The 26,325-nt window shown below is 36.8% G+C and overlaps 1 protein-coding gene across 1 annotated transcript in view; it reads left to right on the top strand.

Annotated features, from left to right (window-relative positions):
- The window catches only part of LOC129146611 (disks large 1 tumor suppressor protein-like), a 652,699-nt gene that overhangs the window by 348,724 nt on the left and 277,650 nt on the right, over positions 1-26,325 (top strand). The window contains exon 4 of the mRNA XM_054699574.1: positions 20,275-20,370. Coding sequence (XP_054555549.1) covers positions 20,275-20,370 — 96 coding nt within the window. The remainder of the gene's footprint in view (positions 1-20,274; positions 20,371-26,325) is intronic.

The raw sequence follows: 26,325 nt of genomic DNA, 5'->3' as shown, positions 1-26,325 counted from the left end.
TATAAAATAAAATAAAAAAATATAAATAGAAAGTCAGGTAATGAGAACATAATGACTTTTATTCATCAAGTAAAGGAAGGGCTGCTTCCCTAAGAATGTAATTTGTTAGAATATTAAAAGAGTAAAAGACACCTAAACATGATTGAGAATGTTCGTTTGAAATTGGCTTTTGCACTGTTTTCTGCAAACCAAATTGCATCTTGGTGTATCCATTGCCAAAATGCAAGCTGAAATGAAAGTACAAATGTGCACAATTTAAAATCATCCACTTGAAATAAATAAAAAATCAGGCAAAATAATGCACACAACTTTAATGCTTATAGATAAGTACTATTTTGGGGATATTTTAATAAACAAATGTTTATTTTAGTTGCTTAGAATAGTCTCTTGAATTCAAGATACATAAATTTCAACCCACGTTCCCTAGTTGCCATAACAACTCAATGCATTTGTTCTCTAGTGTCATTTTTTATCACATCAGGTTTTTTTTTTTTTTTAACTTTGGTTGCTAGGATAACTCAGTATAGTTGTTAAATTTATTCTATTCACATTTTGTTCTACTGGAAACTGGTAATTTGCTTTTACTTTTCTCCAAAGAAGCTCATATTACAGAAGTGTAATAAGGAAAATAGTGGTCTATAAGTTTATATTAAAATTTTAATTACGTTATTACTTTATGTTCAAATGGTGTTACCCCCGTGAAATGGGACACTGACATCACTGAAGTCCTACAGGGACAAAATGTCATGGATTCTCACCTTGCCCTTTCAACTGCAGTGGCAGGACACCACTCAGGCTCAGGGTGCAGCAACAAGGCTTGTTTACAAAGGATGGAGGAAGGAAAGACAGGCAGGGACAGTGTTATCACTCTCAGAGATGCTGGCCATAAAGCCAGAAGTAAACAGTTTTTTTTAGACACCTAGCACAGGGCCAGTCATTCAGCAGGTGTCACCACTGGCAGAGTTGTTGGTTAGGTCTGTGAAGGAACGATGCCAGTGGACAGGGACCTGTGATAAAGCTCTAAGAAGTGGGCCTCCCAGGTGGTGCAGCAGGTTGAGTGCAGCGCTGTGAAGCTGTCTGCAGCGTTTGCAGTGTGGTTTCGATCCCAGCCAGCCAGGGAGATAACCACATGGTGCAGCAGACCTCTCCTGTCTCACCCGCTGCTCCCCTCAGCAGTGTATTTTGTCAGTCTGCCTGTTCTGTTCCCCGCTCTGTCTCTGGTGAATCCTCTCACCCTCCTGCACATCTGTATAAATTTTTAGACAGTTCTTGTATAAATAAAATCCTTAAAAAAAGTTTTCTTATCTAGAATTAAGTTTTAGGAGGATATAGAGGTACAAATATACATATACATGCATACATATATATATATATATTTATTTTCTTATTTAACCAGCTAACTCTTACAGTTCCCTCTATTTTTATTGCATCTGATGGTGGTTTCATAAAGACAACTAATTACACTACTTAAAATCAATGCTATTCTTGTCTCTTCTAGTGTTAAATATTGTTATAATTTGTATGGGCTGTGTTGAGAAGCATGCCAGGGTAAAAGGGGAGAAAGGAAAGAAAGGGTCAAAGAGACTTGGTTAGACTAATAATTATTGTGAAACTCTGGGAAATTATTTATCTGCTGATTCTTAGTTGTCAGATCTACAAAGTAGGGATGAAAATAGACCTTTGATTTTGGGGGGAGAAAATCAGTGACATAATATCTTTATAATGCCTAGTACCCAGCACATGACAGATGTTCAAAAACATCTTAGTTGTCTCATCTTCCTCTAATTCTTCCTCTAATTCTCTTCCACTGAGGGCCAGCCAGAGAGAGTGAGAAGACACAAAACAGTGCATTTCCATTAAAGTGATGAGCCTGGATTTAAAGCAGTCTCCTTTCTCAACCAGTAATATGTTCAGAGATAAAGAGAGCATGGCTAATTTAGATTTAATTTGGAAGGACTTGCTGATCCTGCTATCACTGCCCACCCAGTGCAATAAATAAATGTATGACCGCAAGAGCCTTTAGGAAGTCACAGTATTCAATGCCTTGTGTTTCTCCGGGGGTGCTTGTGTTAGAACATGGAAATGTGTATGGTAATGAAAAAAAATACACATTCAACATATGAGTGCAACCAAAATGGATTTCAGTTCTTCAGATACTTTTTGCCACTTGGTTAGATGTGAAAGAACCAGAATTTGTTTATAATGTCTCTTGCAGGTCTCTGGAGTCAAACTTTGACTTTGTTTTGGGTCTTTGGAAAAGTTCACATTTTTGAGCCTCAGTTTCTCCTATGTGTGTAACATTTTAATCAAGCCCCTAGAGATACATGTACTATGGAGGTGGCTATTAGTATTAGAATTAACAAATGTGAAGGACTTTCAGTACTGTGTGTTATTTATACTAGACTGTTGTGCCTGATAGTGGTGTTAATGATGCCATTGATTGACAAGATCTAATTAGAGTTTTAGGACCCTGGTTAAGTTGCCTGGGGATCAGAGCAGACGTCTATCCTGGCAGGTAAACAGTGAGGGATTTAGAACACATGAGCACTCAGAACTGATTCCAGGCAACTGGATCTTTGATTAAGACTGTAGAGTAAATGCCAGCTAGCTATCCTCAATCACAAGTGAATATGAGAATGCTACTATTCTTCCAGGTTTGGTCCAGATTGACTCTGGAAATGATGTGCTGTGTCTCCAGTTTGAAGAAACAAGTGTCTTTGCTTGAGAAGGACTGGGGAGGCTGGAACTGACAGTTGCAGTGATCCTCCTCCTTCTCAGTGCCTAAAGCACTCTCCAGTAATAAACCAGCACATTCAGAGAGATGCATTGGCGCTGTCAGGCCACTAGTGTGTCATTTAGAACCTCTCTGCTGGAACAATGGAGAGGTATAAATTTCAACCCACATTCTTTGGTTACCATGGTAACTTGACGCACTTGCTTTGAAGTGTCTTTTGTGTTTTCATTTCCCCCTCCTCTTTCTTTCTTTCTTTTTTAGTCATCAGGATTTCTACTTTGCCAATAATTCCTTAAATGTGGTGGTTCTTGAAGCTTCCTACCTTTCTATCTGCCAATTAAATTTCTGAATTGGTTGCTGGGAAGTGATTTGTACCTAAGAATGATAGCTGAATATGCATGTTCACACAGACTTGCCTGTGTGCATGTAAGTTAGCCTCGCCCTCCCTCCTGCTCTACTGTTCTCCCTCCTATTCTTTCTCTTCCTTACACACCCATATGCTCACACACACAGGCAGATAATTAGTTTGAAAATGGAAAAAAAAATTCTAAAGACTTTCAGAGCTTTTAGAAACACAGTTTACATGTCTTAAACACAATTGTACAGAAAATGGTTAAGTTCTAGAACTAGCTGATTTAATATTTCCTTAGCAACTGCAACATAGCAGGCAGGCAAATAAAGAGTATAATTCCAACTGCAATATGGCAGGCAGGCTGAATAAAGAGTATAATTCTCATTGTATGTTTTCCCCACTTGATTACTTAACATACTTAGATTGCCATGAGAAGTGTTCTACAGTGTCAAGGACACAAGGTAGACTTGGGTTTGCAGTCAGACTCCATGATCTCTTAGCTTTGTTACCCTGGACAAATCGTAACCACTCTGAACTTCATTTTAAAAAGGATTGATCATTGCCTTATAAGATATTTGTAAGGACTGAATTGTACTGTTAGAGGTTGAGACCAGCAATAAGCCCTAGGACATTATAAACAAATTCTGGTTCCTTCACAGCTAACCAAGTGGCAAAAAGTATTTGAAGAACTGAAATCCATTTTGGTTTCACTCATTTGTCGAATGTGTATTTTTTTTTATTACCATACACATTTCCACATCACAAAAATGGGGCAAGTATGCAAATGTAGAAGTAGAATGGAATGTAATCTCCTTGCCAGCATGTTTACAATATTCTCAACTGAGTGAGAAAACCATTTCCTGGCAGCCTCCAAGGAAAGACAATCTCTTGTTACATTCAGTTAGGATCTTTCATCCAGGACCAACACTTGTTGAAAACATCAAGATAATAGCAAGGAGATTTACAAATTATTGTATCACTGACAACAATACCACTGCAACAAAATCCCTCTTTTATGTGGGAAGTGGTTGTGCTCCAAGTACATTCTAAATATAAAAGTATATATAATCCAGAGCAACATTGGCAGGAAAACATTAGGTAGGTAGGTGAAAGGCTAATGCCGGGTTGGGAGTGCTGCTTTTGCTATGGATTTACATGTAGTATTGACAGGAGCACAGGCAAAGGGGTGGAAAGTTAAATTTTAAAAGGAGAACTACAATAATATGACATGATACTTGCTTTTTAAAATATTGGACCTTTCAAAAAGTGAGTAGCAAAAATTAAACAACAAAAAAGGAGATCATGGAAACATTTTAAAGGGATAATATCCAAATGGAAATAATTTAAAAATATGCTTTCAATAAGAAAAATCCAGCATAAAAAAGGAATAATGGATTACTTTTTTAGCACTGTAAAATAGAAGTGCTGGGAGAATAAAATTTATTGAATAAATACTCCACAGATTTATCAACCAACTACTGTTTCATTGAACAAGTAAATAACTGTTTACTTATAATTCAGAAAAAGGTTGGATTTTAAATCTGATTAAATTATAATATAACTCTACCATTTGGTAGCTGAATAATTTAGGTCAAGTAATTCAAATAGTAAGGTCAACTTTTTTATCTGAGATAGAAAAATTAAATTCAGTCTAAGTCTGCTATGAAACTTTGTCTAGGGCCTCCCCGGTGGCGAGCAATGGGCTGTAAAGCTGCCTGCAGCCTCTGCAGTGCTGGTTCAATCCCCGGCTGCCGGCAAGGGCTCAACATGGCGCGACAGACCTTTCCTGCCGTGCCCGCTGCTCCCCTCAGCAGTGTACTTCATTAGTCTGCCTGTTCTGCTGCCTGCTCTGGCTCTGGTGGATTCTCTCACCCTCCAGTGTTTCTGACTGTACCCAGTGTTTGCATAAATAATAATTAAAAAAAAGAATCTTTGTCTAACACTTGATATTCTTTGGCTTTTTCCTCTGATGTATAAAAGTGAGGGAGTTTGTCCTTAGACAGTGAACCCCATGAGTACATTTGCAGCTCTGACATTCCTGGATTCTGTGTATTATTTAGTGCTCGTATTTATTACACTTTCATGGCTAAGGTCACTAGGCTTTTATTTTCAGACTTCTTCTGAAGTGACAGTTTAGGTTGTTTTCAGATCCTCAAAGTAACACAAGAGGGCAGCTTGTTGGGAATTCAGTTCTTTGGGGTGCATTCCTACATCTTCTAGAAAATTTAGGGTTCATCTGTCCCAATTATCTGAATGTTGATAGATAATATGACACCCCCAGTTCTGAGAGTACTTTGTGGCTTTGCTTCTTTTCCTTGAACATTAACGAAATATGTCCTTTGTGCTGGGCATTATCAAAGACTCATTAAAAAAAGATTTAATAAAAACAACACACAGTGTTATTCATTGTAAAAACTAGCAATATACAACAAAATATATGTCAACTACTCTGACAATATTGTTACATTTTGGTGGATTTCCCCCCTCAGTTGTGTGTGTGTCTCTTTATTTTCTTTTAAATGAAATTTAGATATTGTTACTATATATTCTTTCAGAGCACGCTTTTTTATTTAAAATAACACCATTGTCATTTTATATCCATAAGTATTCTTTTATTGTATAATCTTTAACACATATGTAACATTGATCATATTACTACACTGACTCACTATAGAATAGAAAGGTTGCTGAGAATATGCACTCTGGATTAAGACCATATGCATGGAAAACACAGCCCCACTTCCTACTACCTCTGTGCTCCTAGGCAATTTACTTTATTCCTCTAAGTTTCAATTTGCTTATCTGTAAGATGGATGGAATGATAGTACAAACCTCATAGACTATTGTGATGATTCAGTTAGTCAACCCTCACAAAGCACGTAAAAAGTAGGCAGGCAGTAAATATTAACTATCGGTACAAATGTCTATGTTGTACAGTCTGATGTTTGTTTCAAATTGTTTTGTTCATATACATATATTTTGAGTCCCAAATATTTCAACCTATTCTATCCTTTTAACACATTTTTTTTTTTGCTGACTATTCTTTTTCTTTCTACCTTATCCACCCATTTCTCTCTCCTATTTTACAGAAAATATTTTATATTTGATATTTGTATTTCATTTTATCCTCTGCTGGTTTGGAAACTTCTGATTGAATGTCTTTTCTTTTATTGGTTATTTTTGGCATACATAATAATCTACAAATTATTCTAACAAATCTAAAGACATTAAGTATCACTCTTTCTCAAATATGATGAAGAGCTTTATGTACCTTATCTTATTGAACCCTTCTAATTCCCAACTTGTTATCCTTATTAATTTTTATTTAGAATCAATAATTTGTTAAATGTAAGTTATATTTTAATAAATATCTTTGCTTGCAAGTGTCTTATTATTAAATAATCTTAGTATGTATATGTTTCTACCCATAATTTTGCGTGATGATTTAATTTGGTCTAATCTTTTAGGTTAATTTCTCTTCAAAGTATGAACAAATATTCTGTTGTCTCTTGGTTTATTTAATCTTGGCAAATTTTAGCCATACTTATTCAAATATTGTTTCTCTATTATTCTCTCTATCTTCTTTTCATTACTTTCCAAGAAGATATATATTAGATCTCCTTAATCTGTCCTTTATGTCTTTGTACTAATCTTTCACAATTATTATCTTTTCACTGCTACATTCTGAGGAATTTTTTGTGCTGTCTTTTCCATATGTGTTTAGACTGCGACTTATGATGTTAATTAATATTTTTAATGAATATATTTCTTTCATTTTTAATGAGATTTGTTATTTCATTTTAATTTTATTTTTATAAATAAATTTATTTATTTCATTTGACTGTTATGTCTGCCTTTTTTCACTTTTTTCCTGTTTTATAATATAATTTGTTATCTGGCTTTTAAATGATTAACCTTAAATTATTTCATTTTCTTGAGCATTCTGTGTTTTTCATACTCTTTCCATATTCTGGTTACTGATTTTTTTCACAAGCTAACATAGCACTTTTCCACATAGTCTAGATTTTTTTTTTTTAGTCTCCTTTTAAAGTCTATTTATTTTGAAATAGTTAAAAATAATCAAATTGAAAAATAACATCCCGAAGTTTACACCTTACCACAGTTATAGTAATCTAAGTTTAAGTCTATGCACTACATTTTAAATAAGCAAATTACAAATATAATGCCCCTTTGCCCTTAGATATTTCAGTGTGTAGTTTCTAAAACCAAGGACATTATTTTTGTAACCAAGGAATAATTATCAAAATAGAACAGAAGGAATGTGACACAAATTCAATGGGGCATCTTGACAGAAAACATAATGGTTATTATTTGCCCCTTATTTTAGGACTTATAGGTTATTTTATTATGATTTATGAAACTATAATAAACATTTTTATAATATATTTTATATAAAGCTCTAATTACTTGTTTAGAATATATTTCTGTAAGCAAAATTATGGGGTAAGTAGATAACTGTATTTTCTTTTATTTAATTTTTTTTTAAATTTTTTTAAAAGATTTATTTTTATTTATTTATACAAGCACTGGGTACAGTCAGAAGCGTGGGAGGGTGAGAGAATTCACCAGAGCCAGAGCGGGGAGCAGAGCAGGCAGAAGGACCGAAGTACACTGCTGAGGGGAGCAGCGGGCATGGCAGGAGAGGTCTGCGCGCCGTGTGGGACCCTCCTCCGGTGGCCGGGGAGGAGCCAGGGATCGAACCCGTGCTGCAGAGGCTGCGGGCAGCTTCGCAACCCAGCGCTCAACCGCTGCGCCACCGGGGAGGCCCGATAACTGTATTTTCAAGATCTTTGAAAGATATTTTTCACTGTCCAGAATTATATCAATTTATTTTCAAACCTACTATGAGGAGTAGTACCTCTCATAACTTTGCTAATGCTGCTTTGGAATTTGTGTGTGTGTGTGTGTGTGTGTGTGTGTGTGTGTGTGAGCTGGTAAGTATAGAGTATTATTTTGGGCATTTCATTAAACTTTCTAGGTATGTTTTAATAAGAGACTTTTTTATTCTCTTGACAGTTGTCTTATCTCAGCAGAATTATTCATGGCTTTTTTTTCCTTAGACTTCTATAGTCAGATGTTTAATATCTGTCTTCTCAACTAGATGATCTGTTTGGCACAAAGTAAGGGGTCCATATATAATAGTCATATTGACAAAGTCACAAATCAAATGAGGGAATAATTCCTAGATTCTAAGTCCTAATTAGTTCTCTCATTCATTATTTTCCTCTCTGGCTTATCATCTCATGGCTCATTTTTTCTTCCTTTATTCTAGTCACAGGTAGAGTGACTACTAACTGGCTTCTGCTTACTTTTTCTATTTTATGTTTTAATATTCCTTGCCTCATATTTTAGCAACTTATATTCTTTTATTTTCCTATGAGTCTGTTAATACTCCAAACTTTTCTTCCCCATTTTCATATTTTCTAATACTTCAAACTTGAATTCACATTGTAAGTTAATATAATTTTCTTGCTTTCTTCAACTAAGTTCCTTAAATTTATGGTATAACAATCACTATTTAAATGTCTATTTAGCTGATCCTCTTATGAATTTTTAAGGCATTTTATCTGAACTTTTTCTTGGCACTCAAATCACTCCACATGATTTTATAGTTATATTTGTATATATCTTATTTATGTTCTTGCATTAAATTTGTTTATAGAACACATTATTTGTGCTTTCTCTATAATACTAGTTTAATGTCTTATATGCAATAGAATTTAATAAATATTTGTTGAATCAACAGTAGCCTGAGGAACTTTCTTGGAAATTGTCTTTTCTCGAGCTCTTAGATAGTGCCTACCTTGGTTTCTTCCTGTTCAGCTTTTCAAGGAATCCTTAGGCCTTTATTTTTCAGGACCATAATAATGGAGCTTACTCTTCCCTTGGTAAAAGAAAACAATTTAGTTTAAATTTTCAGTTGTTTGTAATGCTGAAGTAAGTCTATCAGGCAGCAGCATGTTTTTTTCCTATGACATTTTCTGTAGTTTGCAGTGTTTCTTACATGTGAGGAGCATATTAGAAAATGAAGTAAAACTCGATGCTCTATAGATGTAAAGGACAAAAAATATTAATAGAATTTGACTATTCCAGAGCATAACTAGAATATGCCTGAGGTTAGTCTGTGTAGTTCACATTCCTACAAAATGAGAAGGGACAGTTTCCTAGGGACTTTTTATCACAGAGCTTATTTAACTTACTTTTTGGAGGTTATAAAGCTTTTGGTTCTTATAAGGACCATGCTGTTCATCAGGACTAATATTCATTTTCAAAGAGAAAACTCTAGGTATGAATAAAATAATATAAATATGTAAACAAACAATTCTATAAAACAGTTAATCCGTATGAGTACTTATTTATAGAAGACTTCTACATTTACAATATAAATCAATGTTTGTAAGCTCATTTGGGTAATGCAAGTACACCAGTATAAACATTGTTTAGCTGAATAATTCAATAAATATCTATACACTTTAATTTTGTTCAAGTACACGAAAGCTACAGATAGAGTAGTAAGTTCACTGATTTTAAGGAGTTTAAAATCTATTTGAGTGGATAAGACATATAAATAAAACTTCATTTTCCCTTTTGTTCATACCCTTAGTTTTTGAAAGATTGGAAATAGAGTAATCTTTATTAAAAATGTAAGAAAAAGTATATATCCTGAGGGTGTCATAGAATGATAGTGGTCCCTCTTGGGGCAAAAGGGAGAGGATCAGCACAGGCTTTATGAATGAGGGGGTAAAGAGTTGTCCTTAAAAAATTAGAAAGTTGGGCCTCCCTGCTATTTATGAAGCTATGTGCACCCACTGCAGCACAAGTTCAATCCCAGGCCAGGGAGGTGACCCACATGGCATAGCAGACCTCTCCTATCTTGCCCGCTGCTCCCCTCAGCAGTGTATTTCAATCAGTCTGCCTGTTCTGTTCCCCACTCTGTCTCTGGTGGATCCTCTCACCCTCCCACACCTCTGGCCTATATCCCATTTCTTATATGCATAAATAAAAAAAATCTTTAAAAAACAAAACAAAACAAAACAATTGGAAAGTTGCTTTACCAGAAATGAGATACCTAGGAGAGGAACTGGAATCTGAAAAGAAAATGATCACATTTAGATGGCACATATTTGAAGTCAGAATATTATTTTTAGAGAAAATACTGGCAAACAATTGAGAATGTAGAACAAGAATTTGGGAAAATGGTTCTCTGTGGCCTACACTTAAGTCATATGGGAGTCACTATTGAGAGAAGATATGGAAAAAAGCAAATTTGGAGTAACAGCTGAGTTCAGGAGCCTTTAATAAGGGGAAGAGGAAAAGAAAGAGAGAAACAATCAGAAAAATATGGTATTACCTAAAATAAGGATGTATTTTTTAATATAGTGATAGCACTTGCAAGAAGGAGGGAGTAGTTAATGTCTGAAATGCCGCAGAAAGTGGAAAACAATAAGGATGAGGAGGTCCTCCCAATTTTAAGGGTGTAATTTTCAGGGAGAAAATGGTGGCATTCAGGAGTTAAAGTATTAGCATGAAACAGAGAGGCACCCAGGGATGCCAAACTGTTAAAGGGTACAGTGTTAAAAGGGATTTGACCTTCTGTGTACACAAAGGCAAAAGAAGCAGATTCTAATTGTGAAAGGTCTTTGATAGAATTGTGTGCACAGAGAGATAAGAGAGAAAAGGACATTTCTAATAATAGTTTCCCAGTCAAACTCCAAAATGACCCATCCCCTTATGGGCAAATGCCCAGCCTAATAGGGTCAGGCTGAAGTTGGACCACTGAGGCTTAAAAGCCTGCTGCAAGTCTAAGGCAAGGAGCTACAAGAAAGAGATAAGGCAGGTCCCAGAAATCTGGTGCAGTAGGAAGGAGAGAGACTTCAAAATATTGCACATAATACAACATAAAGCCAGGATAACAACTGCCATTGTCTCTTCACGGACCGGAGGCAGTCTCCTACATGCCTCTCACCCAGGTGTCTCCTCCAGTGTCTCTCTATGTCTCTCCTCAATGTGTTTCCTTCCGTGGCGCCTCCAAGTCCCCTTTTTACATTTGTCACTTCCTTTTATTATATATCTCACTCATTTCTTCCCACCTGTCCCCCATTGAGGAAGTCCAGTTCAGGGTATGTCGGGACTTGTAATACTTAGCACCTGAGATCTCTTCAGCCTGGAGCTGGGGATTGGAGTTTGAGAAAATATCAGGGATGAAGTATTCCTCTAACAAAACAGAAGTCACAAACTGACTGTCCTTACGCAGATTCCAACACAAATTTACATTTTATTTGGTAAATTTTGTGTTAATCCCCATGATATTTTAAGAATATATGATTTTTGTCAACATTTAAAAATAATGATATTTTACATAAAATTTCAGAGTTCCAAGTTCTCTTGAAAATTATAAACATCTAACAGTACTGTGTCTAGGTTTCCTTACTATACCAAAAAGGCTTGGACATGATTAGAAACTTCATCTAACTAGCATGAGTGCTTCATTTTACCTAAATGAACATTCATCTTTACCTAAATTTTTCTTACACTGACCTTACTTATTTATTTTAAGCACTTAAAGTCATTATATTTTGACATCTAGACAAAAGTAGAATGTATCAAAATCATTCAACAAACACAAACTGAAGGATAACAATGCAACAATTTCTGATTTAGTAGGACTGGGGTGAGGCCTGAATTTTTCTTTATGAAATATCTCCATGTGATGCTGATGCTGTTAGTCTAGGGACCACATTTGAAAAGTTAAAAAAGTGGTGGTAAAAAAGTAGTTCAGGACTTCACTGTAGAGGTTAATTACATAGACTTTGTGTTCAGACAAAACTAAGTTCTGTTCCTCCTCACCCTAGGAATTATTGATGTTAGTGCTTACCTCACAGTAAATCTCAAAGAGATAACTGATGTCATTAAACCATGAATAAGGAAGCATCTCATCCATAAAGTAAAAAAGGCACTGCAAAAAGCTATGGAAGGTTTTTAACAGACGATCAAAAATTAAGCATTAAATAAGAACAGAGTGGAGATGCAGGTTATAAAAAGAGCAATAGAGAATATGATAAGCTATGAAAGTAGAATAGACGAAGTAGAAGAACAAATAGTGTACTAGAAGACACAAATGAGCAAAGAATCTTGGTAGAAAAGGAGAGAAATGAAGTAAAAAAAATGAAGAAACACTGAAAATTGTCCAACACCATGAGGAAAGTCAATACAACAATATTGGGCATGTTAGAGAGGAAGAAAGAGAGAAGGGTATAGAAAAATCTATCTACAGAAATAACAGAGGATAGGATAGGTCCACCCTGGACATAGGATAGTACTCAAATACATGAAAGTCAAAAAAACACCAGGTTCCTAAAGAAAATGAGACCTACACCAGACACATAGTAGTGAAACAATCAAGAGTTCAAGACAAAAGCAGAAAATTGAAGTGGGCAAAGGAGAAGAAGGTGACCTATAAAGTTACCCTGGTCAGACTAACATAGTATTTCTCTGAAGAAGCACTATGGGCAAGGAAAGAATGGGATGACGTGATTCAAATACTTAAAGATAAAATCTGCCAGCCAAGAATACTCTATCCTGCAAGGCTTTCCTTCAGCTATGATGGAGAAATAAAGACCTTCTTAGACAAAGAAGGACTGAATGAGAATGCAAATACTAGACCATCCCACTGAGGAATATTAAAAGGAAGCTCTCACATCTAAGTTGAAAAGAGGCATGTATACAAAAAACTGAAAAGGAAATAGATTGAACCACAAAAATTAAGGACAAAATGGCAGCAACAGACTCTCATATATCAATAATCACTAAGTGTAAATGAACTGAATTTACCACTTAAAGAGATTGAGGGTCTGGTTGGATTAGGAAAGAAAAACCATCCATTTACTGCCTCTAGCAAAAGCATATGAGCTTTTGAACATAGACTTAGATTAAAGGACTGGAAAGCAAAACTACAAACTACAAACAAATGGGGCCCAAAGGAAAGCAGAGAGAGCCATACCTGTATCGGATTTCCAGTTTAAAAAGTTAACAAGAGATAGCAATACTATATCATGATTAAAAGACTAATTATAATAAAGTGAAAATCAAAATCAACAAGCAACTATAAACCAGAGACTCACTATGGGGGTAGGGGGAGGAGGGATTAGGGTCAAAATAAGGGGGGTGGGAATTGTATGGGGACTATAACCAAAATGAAAATGCATACACTGTACAAAAATGCAAAAAGATATAAAAATTATATAAAATAAAATTTTAAAAAATTGAAAAAAGGAATAATACATGAGGAAAACATAGCATTCATCAAGGTGTACTTGCGGAGTAAAGGACCACCAAAGGTATATTAGGTGATTACTATCAACTCTGAAAACTGACCTTAGAAAAATACATCTGTGGTAGATATCTTCAGCATTCCACTCTCACCAACGGACATATAAACTAGACAGAAAACAAATAATTAGACAACATAGGCCTATTAGATATTTATAGAGTACTACACCCCAAAAAAATCTGAATATTTTTTTTCTTAATTTCACATAGAACTTTCTACAGAATTGACCACATATTGGGTAGATTGAAATCATACCAAACATCTTCCCTTACCATAGTAAGTTAGAAATAATGTCAAATGACAAATATTGAATGGTGTCACTTGTGTGTGAAATATAGAGAAACCAAACAAAGCGACAGATAGAGCCAAAGTGAAATACTAACCTTTGAAATTAGATGATAGAATTGAGACATTCAGTGTGGGAGAGGAAAAGGAAGGGCAAATTCAAAGTGGGGAGGGAGCACAAGGTACTATGGGGGTTGACTACAGGTGATTTGGTGGTGGGAGTGCTGTGATAATCTCACTGTAAGGGGATATCCTATACTTGGAAAATACAAAGAACTACATAAACGAATGCTACCTCAATTAAAAAATAAACCCTAGAATATTCACCTAAAATATAGACTATTTTTATAGTTAGAGGGTGGGGCAAGGTTATTTGGAAAAACAAACAATAACAACAACAAAAAAACTAAACTTCAAAACCACTTTCCATTAGGAGGATAATGAAGTTCTTATCATATGACTTACCTCATTAATGCTGACCAGAAAACCCTAGATTGAATGGTTTAAAATTCCACTTTCGGGAGAGGATGAAACTGAAATTGTGTTAGTTATTAAGACTTGGTGGGTCCAACATGAGTTGCTCCACTTTGAGTGAGTCTGTTGTTCTTTTTTTTAACAATTTATGTTTTAATCTAAATTATATAATGCATATAAAGTAAGTATTAATATGCTTCAAGCAGGACCCAGGTTATTGTAACTTTCAACAATGTTTTGTTTTATTGTTGGTATTACTACTTTTATGGGTTATTTTTTAACGAATATTGATTCTTGGGATTAATTCAGAGATAGATTGCAAATTATGGAGATTGAGTGGGTTTTTTTTAAGACTTAAATATACAAGAAAATTATTATTTTCAAGAAATTGAAGTTACCAATGGAAGTAGTGATGTGGGTAATAAAAGCAAAGAAAGCCAGTCAAGCCATTGAAATTCAGAAAGTATATATGGCACACCAGCTAATATGAGGTAGGAAAGAGGTAGATACATTGCATTCAACCCTGATGTGGGACGATTGAAAGGAGGAAGCATAGGCTATGCAATGGCTGACATTATCTCTATATTGTAGATGACAAAAGTAAGATTAATAGAATTTAAATGTTATCTCACTCCAGACAGCTAATAGGTGATGTAAAAGGATACTAATTCATTTCTTCTTTACTGACTCTAAAAACTCAACTGTTAGGTTAAATGTTCTTACTTCTCCAGAAAACTTCCCGTTGTCTTCAGAATTATTTAAATGTCATAGCTTTCAGGCAGTCGCCTTTGATTCCACAGACTGGTGTAGATGATCCTCCCCTACTCTATATCTATTATTGTGATTGATGCATTTTATTATAAATGCCATGTTCATATATCTATTTGTCTCATTAGAGCTCCTTGGAGGATATTGTTTTTTTTGAATTTTCAATAAATGTTTAAGAGATGAAACATTTCTTAGGATGAAACATTTAGGATAAACATTTTCAATAAATATTTAATAGATGAAACATTTAGATTGATCAATAAATGTTTAATAGAAAAAGAAAAGATTAAATTAGATGAATAGAAGGATGCCCCCAAGAAAAACAAACAAGTCAGTAACAGTGGTTCTGATCTCAGAAGAGGAATGCCAAGCTCAACTATTTGTATATATCCAGGTAGTGTCTGCAACAGACACAGAGTCCTTTCTTTGTGTTCAATCTGAGATGGTGGATGTGCTGCCATGTTTGGTACTAAAATAGATGCAGGCAGTGATGACAGCAGTTCAGGCTCAATCAGCAGCTTGATTTGGTTGGTATCATCTGTCCCTTACTGAGGCCACCTGCGTGGGGGTGCATATTTGTACAGGTGTGTAAAAGTTGCTAGTTTGTAATGTTCTTGTGAGCAAACCAAACATCTACAGTATTGACAACATACCAATAGTCAATAAAATACAGCAGGATTTATCAGGAAACATTGACCGGAGCTATAAGAGAAAACTTGAATTCTGCCTTCTGAGTCAATGAACCAGAGCTATTTTCAGTTCTTCATAGCTGAAACTGAAAACAAAAGCATTAGCACCCCAGGGAGGGGATACCCCGGGTTTCATGTTAGCTAAGCCATTAGTAACTCAGGTGCAGGCATTCAGTAAAAGCCTCCATAAATTGATAACCCCATTGAGCCAGTGACTTTGCTTCTGGGGTTTTAGGTGGACTGCATTCTTTGTCAGAGCTTCCAATTAACCTCTCTCACGACAGAGTATAGCTCATAGGAGTCATTAATGTGGAGATACAAAGAGCTTGTCACAGTTTGCAGAGAGTTTACAGAATTTCTTGTTGATTGGGCCTTCCTTTAAGGATGCCAATTTGTGAGTCAGTTGATAGTAAAGACTGAGTAAAAAGTAACTACTTAAAAATCCAGAATGTAAAGCCATTCATGCTTAATCTTATGACAAATGGTTGAAAGTATAAGTGTAGAGGAAGAATTACAGACATGTTGAGGGTCTTGGCATAGGACTAAGAATTGGTTTGGACCTTAAGTGCCAGTGTGATAGGGAAAACAACAACAACAACAACAACAGATGGAAAGCTAGCACACCAAGAACCATAAGTACAATAGAATGAGCTACTGTTACAATGTTTGAAATAGCTGAGACATTAGGATCAAAAAACTGAACTCACTTAATAATAATCTTCTGTAAACATCTAGTTCCCATTAGCCTTTTTGCTAGCCATATTTGGCTGTAGTTTTAAGATTTTGTTCTATCCCTGCTGGCAAGTCCATAAGGCTGTGATTTCACTTTTTCCTCCTGGGGTTCTCCATTGTTTCTGCAGGACTACTTAAGAGAAAATAGAGGAGAAAACTGGGAAGTAATTTACTTAGTCTGTTATCAGTTCTCTTACACTTACCCCTTTCTGATGAAGAAAATACCCTCTGGACTTCATGAGAATTATAATGCACATTGATATTAATTATACATACATTCAGCAGTAAAATCCACACAAACAGTACCTTCAGTCCTCTCAAAGAGTCCCATACACACGGCTTTCTTTTCCTGCAATGAACCCTGCCTAAACCCAATTAGTTGAATCCTGGTGCCCTCTCCCACCACTTTATGGTAGGCAACAGATTGTGATGTGGATTTCTTTTTTTTTTTTTTAAGATTTCTTTATTTTTATTTATTTATACAAGAGCTGGGTATAGTCAGAAGCGCAGGAGGGTGAGAGAATTCACCAGAGCCGAGTGGGGAACAGAACAGGCAGAGTGACGAAATACACTGCTGAGGGGAGTAGCCGGTGCGGCAGGAGAGGTCTGCTGAGCCATGTGGGACCCTCGCCCGGTGGCCAGGGATCGAACCAGCGATGCAGAGCCTGCAGGCAGCTTCGCAGCCCAGGGCTCAACCACTGCGCCACCAGGGGAGGCCCTGTGATGTGGATTTCTGTATTGTATTGATCAGGTCTGAGATATTTAGCCGCTAACATCAGAGAAGCAGGAAGATTTTGCTCAGGGCCCAAGTCAAATGCATATAACCACAATGTGAATTGATTGAGGGTCATCCACATCACGATAATAAAAACATATACTTGGCAGTGAAAATAGGGAAAGAGACTGGCCAGGGAGCGGTGGCCTGGCCTAGTCTGGAGAGCTCCAACATTAATCTATCTCTGAAGAGGAAGGGATGCCACTTCAGCAGCTATTGCCAAACTCTGGAGAAGGTCTTGCAATCACAGGTGCGGAGACCATGAACATCTCAATTTGCCTCAACTTTGGTGCTAATGCCACTTCTAGAAGACATCTTATTAGCACCACCTATTAATTCTGATTTAATAGACCTCTCTACACAGTCAACATTTTATCTGTACTTGCCTTTCACATGGTCTTGTTGTCAGTGGCCTCGTGAATGTGTTGTAGTTTTTTATTGATTACTAAAGTCAGCCTATCAATAGTAGCCCTCCTTTCCATCAGCCAGTTTCATTATGTTACAAAGAATGACCACAAAGGAGGGAGATTCCGTGTTCCCTGGCCTTCCTCATGAAGGCTGGAGCTGACAGTAAGGAGAAGCCAGAGACTTGGGGGAGACACTTGGAAGAGAAAAGACATGCTTGCTTTTCAACTTTGACTTGCACCAGGATTTGGGAAACATGGAAGGAGACACATGGGATCGAGACAGGCAGAGACACTTGGAAGAGATGTGGGTGACAGACATGCGGGGACCCTGAGAATGGTAGCCCTTATCTTGATTTCTACTTTGATTTTGCTTCTTTTGTTCCAAACTTGCCCAACAACTTCTGCTCCTTTCCCATGATTCCCTGACCGAAGGTGCTTTAAATATGTGGCAAGTTTTCAGGCTCCAGCAGCCCCACTCTGGGCAGACCCTATTTGGCTAGGCGTTACTGAGAGGGGATAGATTACTGGTTTTACTGGAAACGATTATCCGTTCTTCTCTTCTCTGTCTATGCACACGAATCCTAGTAAAATTCTTTCATACTAAGAGTGTGCTTTGTCTTTATGTGATGAATAACAGAGCCCCATTTACAACTTGCAAGTTTGGGAGTCTCAGAGTACTCCTCAGTCTGTACACAAACAATTATATTGTCAACACATGTGACGCTGTGTAAAGCAGAATTATAAGCATTTGAGTCCTTGCCCTGGCAGAAGTTCTCCAGCATATTTGGATTGGTATTTATGACCTTTACTTTCTCTTGGGAACAGAACAGCTTTAGCTCCAGTTTTAATTATCTTTTTTCATTAAAGCATCTGAGGTCAGTCTAAAGGGGAAGGAGAGGTCATGAATCACAATAGTGAGAGAAACTCTGAAGCAGTTAGCAAGGGACATTTACTGGAGATGACTTGCAGTTCAATGAAATAAGCTTCTAATGTTTTTGGTCCACCCATAAGATCAGCAGCATTGCCATCAAAACTGACAGTCTACAGACAGGCAGACGGAACATATGTCTCCTGGGGGGCATTTACTAAACAAAGGTGCATCACCCACAGTCGATGACCACAGTAAGGGGGAGAAACCAACTGAATCAAGGTGCTAATTGAGCCAGCACTGCTACAGCCACTGCCTGTATCAATTTTCTTATCAAACTTGGCACACATCTGCCATCCCCGACTGAACACAAAGTAAAGGACTGATATGGAAGCTACCTGGATGTCCTCAGGCAGCTGAGCTTGACATTCATCTTAGCAAACATTTTTTTATTGGTAAAAAAAATCTAAAAAAACAATACGCTATTCTGCCTATCCCAGGTATGCTAATGGGATAACGATATACAAATGTGATTTATAATGCAATGGTTGTCATAAGGACAGATATAAACTATGGCATCAGAGAACAGGAACACTGCACAGACTGGAATCACAAAGTCTTTGTTTCTTCATAGTGTGCTTGCAAATTTCTCTCTTGTAACAATTAGTGCAGGTACATTTCTCTGAAAGACAACAGTAACTTCTGCTCACCTAGGAGGCATCTAAGGACCTGAATATGAAGTTGGCTAGAAGACCAGTAAAGAAGTTGCCCCACTCAGATGAGAGTAAATAACAACTGGGGCATGATGAGGGAACTGTCCTTGACTTTATTTTCTGGTACTTAGTCTATAATCACTTCATAAATTCCTTCTCATTAACAGATCTTAAAGTGAAAGACCATTGCTATGCAGTTGAACATATAATTTGATCAAGCTTTTTGTACCAATTCCCAAAGGTGTCCTAGAAATCACTTTCATTATTCTTCAGGTCCTATAAAACTGTGACTGTTAGCATTTTATCCTTGTCATCACCACTCTCAAGAACTTCAGGGTCTAAGATTTTACCATACTTTAAAAGCAAACAAGCATCATCCCACAGTCCCATGGATACTGTCATAGACTCTTAGGATAAAGACAAAGGACTCTATAACTTGTAACAACAGCTCTAGCTAGGAGTTTTCTTGAACTGGTTCTTCAAGCCCCAGTTCCTACAGGGCAGCACAAACACGATGAAGTGATACATCACATGCAGTGGATTGCATTACAGGAAAATAACCCTCAGTCTAAGGAACAGCAGTCTTAGAAGGGTTGTAAGCAAACCTATTCTTTTCTCTGTGAGTGGACATCATTTCTATTATCCAAAGCGGTGGTTAGACAGTATCTCTTCAAAAAATAGTTCTGAACGATGACCAGCAGAGCCTTTGCTTTTTCTGAAGGCTTATTGTAAGCTCTCATATCCAACAGATAACAGAGAGCAGAGATTCCTGCAAGTGTGAGAACTTACGTAAGGTGAGTCAACCCTCTCTCTTATTTTCCCATTAACCATGTTCATCTTTTACTAGATCATCAATTTACATTTGAACATGTACTCCCTGGTGAAAAGCTTTGAAATTTATAAACTTGCCTTTGAATAGCTGTCCCATTTAATGTTTTCTCTTTGGGAGCAATAGAAAAATGGGTTAGGCAGTGTATTCATATTCTACACTGACATAAGCAATGCTAATAATATTTATTCAGGTCTTAGACATTTTAATGTGTATGTTAAAAGTCTGGAAAATGTTGAATTCATAGTGAAGAATACAAATAAGGATTACTGATTTTTTTTTACTTTTTTTTCTTAGTTTACAGGTTACTGTGAACCAAAGGAAAATGAGTCACATATTGAGCAAGACAAAGACAAACAGTGTTTTGAAAATGACACTGGTGAGGAGACAAGTGTAAGTATTTCACCATTTTCTTTGTTTCTATAGTTACCGGTGTAGGGTAAGGTAAAAAAGTATCAGGCTTTTCTGCCCTCCCGCCATTAGGATTGATGGTGGATCCCTGCAGTCCTGAATGCATGCCTGATGGCGGGCACCTGGAGTGGGGTGTGGGCATGCGTAAGTAGGTATATCTGGGCTAAGAGGCTGGGCTTATAAGGGCAGTGTCATGGAGCCGTCAGAAAAACCATGAGAGAACCAGAGAGAACCAGAGAGTGCTGGAGAGCTCAGAAAGAGTGAAGACTTGCTGGGGGCTGGGAAACCTGCCAGCCTCCTGGCCCCCCGCACTCCTGCCTGCCGTATACCTGGTAAATCCCCATAAAAGCCTGCAAAAGCCACGGAGGGCTCCAGAACTTTCTCCTCCTTTACCCCATCTTCTAGGGTCATAGAGATCCTGCCCCGTGCCCATCCTGCCCCTACACTGGGTAAGACATGTCCTGTTCCCTGTGGAGGGCAACCTAATTTCTGACTTTGGACTGCTTGGCATACTGGATTCTCCTGCTACTGAACTGACTTGACTGCATTGTTGGAGTAGTTTCATGTTTTCATTTTGAGAATTTTCTTTTCTGTGTTTAAGTGGATAGTCCTAAATTGTTGGTAATCACACAAACATTTAGAAGTTACTTCCCATCTCTCTTCTCCTATGTGGTCCAGGCCTTCTAGAAATACCTTTCCATTAGTCTTTCTTAGTGGTTTTCAGATCCTATGGAGTTTTGGGGTGTCAGTAGCTTCCCCTAGGCTATCCAATCATACCTTTTTGTGATTGTCATTTGTGTATTTATTAAAGACAGGGACTCAAAATCAATCATCTGTGGGGTAATATTAAAGAGATCATTGTGCTACACAGGTGAAAACAAGAACTTAAATTCAAGAAAGGTATGTACATTCCCAAGTACAAATATTATATTAATCTGTAGCTTCAGGTTTAATTTATTTATGATCAAGCATCACAGGTGATCTTTATTTCTTGTGGCCTTTATTTAACACAGTCCAATGATATGAAAAGGTGTTTGGGTCTCCATTTTATTCATAATTGGTTTAGTTTTATTCACACCAACATAATTATTAAAACACTGAAAATAAATAACAAATGTTATTAAGTAATTAAAACACACATAAAATTCTTTTTTGTAGATTATTTCATAGGAATTGCATTTATTGTGGCTTCTTGAAATATACCTTCAGTAATGTTTCATCTTATCTTTTCTCTAAATCTGTTAGAAAGAAGAGACAGTCTATTATGGCTCCATATTTCAGATAACTTTCAAATAAAGGGTGCTATATCCACTGATATTCAAAGAGTGGCAAATATTACTAGAAGAAAAGTTTTTTTTTGTGGATTATCACTTGTGATGTGTGCTGATTTCTAATTGATTCTGTCTACAAGTGTTGATTTGGTCTGAGGATTTGGACAGAGTTCTGAGTTGGCCCCAACTATGAATTTTTATCATTACTTGAGGAATTTAGATAAAATAAGGAAGATTGTATGGTAAATTGTCCTTTCCTATATAAGGAAACCATGCACTTAGAGAAAATTTAATTAGTGATGACTTTTACGGAATCTCTCTATCAGAGACCATTGTTTCCTCTACTGTTTGAGACGGTTACAATACACTAAATGTGGGCCTCCCCGGTGGCGCAGTGGTTGAGCGCTGGGTTGCAAAGCTGCCTGCAGCCTCTGCAGTGCCGGTTCGATCCCCGGCTGCTCCCCAGCCACTGGAGGAAGATCCCACATGGCGCGCAGACCTCTCCTGCCGCCCGCTGCTCCCCTCAGCAGTGTACTTCGGTCCTTCTGCCTGCTCTGCTCCCCGCTCTGGCTCTGGTGAATTCTCTCACCCTCCCGCACTTCTGACTGTACCCAGTGCATGTATAAACAAACAAACAAATAAAATAAATAAAAAACATGTCTCTAAAAAAAAAAAAAAAAAAAAAAAAACAATACACTAAATGTGATTTCAGGAAAGGAAGTCATCTGTTTTGGTACTAGCACTATTTTTTCTCCAAAAGAGGAAAGGGAGGGTGGATGTACATACTGGACTCATGAATACTTTGAAAGCAAATAATTAGACTTCCTGGCTGTGCAAGAGGATATTTGTATTTTTACTTCCTGAAAATGAAGTCATCAAGTATTAAAAGGATTCAAATGTGCCAGCTTGTCATGAATCTTAATTAAATAAATGCTGGTAAATATGTTAGGGAAATTTTTGTGTTTTTATCATGAGAAAGTATATTGCTATTTATGCTATTTAAATTCTAAAAGCTTATGCTAGTTAAATTCTAAAAGCTTCAATTTCTTTATTTTACAGGGTAGTTATGAGATGTTAATAAGTTCCTGCATATAAATATGTTTAGTACTGCCCTGCAAATAGATTTTCACTCTTTTGAGATGAATTCCAAATCTTACATTTACTTTATTGATGAGGTATACTCTGTTATGAATAGTTCTTAGAGTTTCCTTGGATTTATGCTTGTATTACATAACATAAAAATCTATAACATTTTTTGCTTGGAAACCACTTGGCCAAAAAGAGGCTCCTGCCCTGCTAATTTGGTCTTGTCACTGACCAAAATAAGTTCTGATTCAATTAAAATAATACCAGAGAGGGCCTCCCCTGGTGGCGCAGCGGTTGAGCACTGGGCTGCGAGGCTGCCTGTAGCCTCTGCAGCGCTGGTTCATTCCCTGGCCGATGGCGAGGGTCCCACCAAAAAATAATAATAATTTTAATAATAATAATAATAATACCAGAGAGAATTTCTTAGTTATCTTAAGAAAAAAATAATCATATGACAAACAAAAGGATAGTCATAATTACTGTCAGGACATAATATTATAGTATCTCTTTGGTTCATAGACCACTCTTCAAAGGTTTTGACTGCTAAGCATAAGTTGGAAATCATAGTTGTAAAGATTTATTAAGTATGCCATTGGACTTTGGTTTCTTTATTTTCAGAATGAGGATACTAGATCAGATTTCTCTTGAGGATTCTTGGAGTAGTAAAGTCTAATTAGTCGCTGACAGTCAATAGCAAACAATATATTGTATTGTATAAATAGAGGACCCACTGAGAATATAATTAAGGGTTTTTAGTTAGCAATAGCTGATGAGCACCACAAGAATTTAGACTTATGTGATAGATATGTATCTAGAGCAATAAACAGGAAATTCATTAGGCCAAATTAATTTCAGAAAACTTCAGCAACCCAATTCATAGGTAAGCAGTTCTTAAAGTGTGATCCCCAGCTAGCAACATTAGCATCTTCTAGGGACTTCTTAGGAAAGTTAAAGCTTAGATTCCACCCCAGACCAACTATATCAGAAATGTTGGGTATGTGGCCCAAACATATTTGTTTTAAGAAGGCCCCCAAGTGATTCTTAAATAGGCTACAGTTTCAGAACCACTGCACTGAGGAATATAACTTTGGACTCTCCTGTGGGGTTATTCACCATCTCTCCTGTCACATGCTTTAAATGAACCAGAATTTTTTAAGACAGTTAGGATAGAAGCTATGGCATCATCCATACTCATGCTGTCAGATTTCTTGTTTGCCTTTCTCATTTTTTCAGTGCTCTTCCCCCAAAAAATCATTTGGGACTGATTTTCTGATCTTCAAAAACATGCATTAGTCCTTTATTCCTCTCTACTGTCAGTTGTCCGTGTTTAACTATAGCTTAATTCATGATAGTTTTCCATAAGGTATTTTGTCAGATGGGCGATATCTTGCACAAAGATCCATAGAAATCAAAATCAGAAATAACTTTCCATTGCATTCCTTATCTGTGTCCAGCATAATTCCTTTCCTACTTTTGATATACATTTAGTTGAATTTCTCTCTCTCTCTCTATATATATATATATTTGGACATGCTTTTCCCATATTTAAGACTTAGACAGCTATTTGTGTCACTACAGTGCTCTGTTTTCAGTTGTAGGCTTCATCTTGTTCTGGTTTAAGGACTTCAGGGAATCATGGTGTAGTCACTTACCATATGACATAGAAAATCCTGAAGTTACAAGGCCAATACAACTTGCAATATTTATTGTAGCTATGCTTTCTAAAACTGGTGGAATCATGTAAATCCAAAGGGAACAATTAAAATTTGGAAAATGAAAATGAAGACATCATTGAGAATTTGTCTGTTGATTAAGAAATAATACATATTTAATGTAGTTTCTCTTTTAATTTTATTGCTATTATTTCCTTTGGATACTTTTAAATAATTAGAAGTATTTTTTTAGGGATATTGTAGGGTAAATGATTTCCAGGCTTTGCTGCCATCCTGCCATTATGATTGCATGCCTGATGGTGGGCACCTGCAGTTTGTCACATTGTTATCTTCAGTTGTATTGTTTACTTCTGTGGGCCATGGCTGTGGTATTTGTATTAGCCAAGAGCAGCAGAGAAAAGAGAGCGCCAGAGAGCTGGGAAAGAGGAAAAAGCAAAAACTTGCCTGGGGCTGAGAGGCCTACCGGCCTCCCGGCACCCCTGCCTGCCATGTACCTGGTATATGCAAAAGCTCAATAAAAGCCTGAAAAGGCCACTGAGGGCTCCAGGACACTCTTTTACCCGTCCACCTGATCATAGAGATCCTCCTCTGTGCCCTTCCTGGCACTACAGGTATGTTCTACATTTAAATAAATCTACAATAAAAAGACAAAGTTTGGAACTTTAGTCTTCCTGAGTCCTAGGGAGAAACAATGAGTACTTTATTTCATTTTTTTATTTTTATATATTTCTTACATCATTTTTCATTATTGAACAATGTATGCATTTTCATCTTGGTTATAGTCCCCATACAATTCCCACTCCCCTTATTTTGAACCTACTCCCTTCTTCCTCCCCCCGCATCCCCCCCCCCACCAGTGTCTCTGGTTTATAGTTGCTTATTGATTTTGATTTTTACTTTATTATAATTAGTCTTTTTCCTGGTCCCTTATTTAGGTTTTCTAAATTCCTGCTATGAGTGAGACCACCCGGTATTTTTCTTTTTCTTTCTGGCTTATTTCGCTGAGCATTATCCCTTCCAGCACCATCTATGTTGCTGCAAATTGCATGTGTTTATCTTTTTTGGTGGCTGAGTAATATTCCATGGTGTATATGTACCATATCTTCTTCATCCAATCATCTATTTTTGGGCATTTGTGTGTTTCCATAGCTTAGCTATTGTAAATAGTGCTGCTATAAACATAGGGGTGTAGGTGCCCTTTTGAAATAATGTTTCTGTGTCCTTTGGGTAAATCCCTAGGAGTGGAATTGCTGGGTCACATGGAAGCTCCATCTTTAGCAGGTTGAGGAATCTCCACACAGCTCTCCATAGTGGTTGGACCAGTTTGCACTCCCACCAACAGTGCAGGAGAGTTCCTTTTTCTCCACATGCACACAAACATTTGTTGTTGTTAGTTTTTTTAATATGTGCCATTCTCACTGGTGTAAGATGGTATCTCATTGTAATTTTGATTTGCATTTCCCTGATGACAAGTGATGGTGAACATTTTTTCATATGCCTGTTGGCCATTTGCATTTCCTCTTCAGAGAAGTTTCTTTTTAGCTATTCTGCCCATTTTTTGACTGGGTTACTCACTTTGTTTTTGTTGATTTTCGTCAGCTCTTCGTAGAATTTTGTGATCAGTCCTTTATCATTAGTGATATGTGCAAAAATTTTCTCCCAGTCGGTAGGGTGTCTCTTTGTTTTGGTTACTGTCTCATTTGCTGTATAGAAGCACTTTAATTCAAATTTCTTAAGTGAAGAACAGAGTCTAGCCAATCTTATTTTGTAGTGAATGCTGTGGAAATACAAAATGGATGGGGGTAAAAAGTTAGAAAACATTTAATAAAAACAGAAATGTAACCAGGTAGAGAGAAACTTGACTGTAGGAAACAAATTAGACTAGAAAGGATGAATGATGTAGGGGT

Source organism: Talpa occidentalis, unplaced genomic scaffold (genome assembly GCF_014898055.3).
Source record: "Talpa occidentalis isolate TD23 unplaced genomic scaffold, MPIMG_talOcc4v2.1 talOcc4.3, whole genome shotgun sequence".
Lineage (NCBI taxonomy): Eukaryota > Metazoa > Chordata > Mammalia > Eulipotyphla > Talpidae > Talpa > Talpa occidentalis.
Note: the sequence above shows the minus strand (reverse complement) of the source record. Positions and strands in the feature narration are given on the sequence as shown.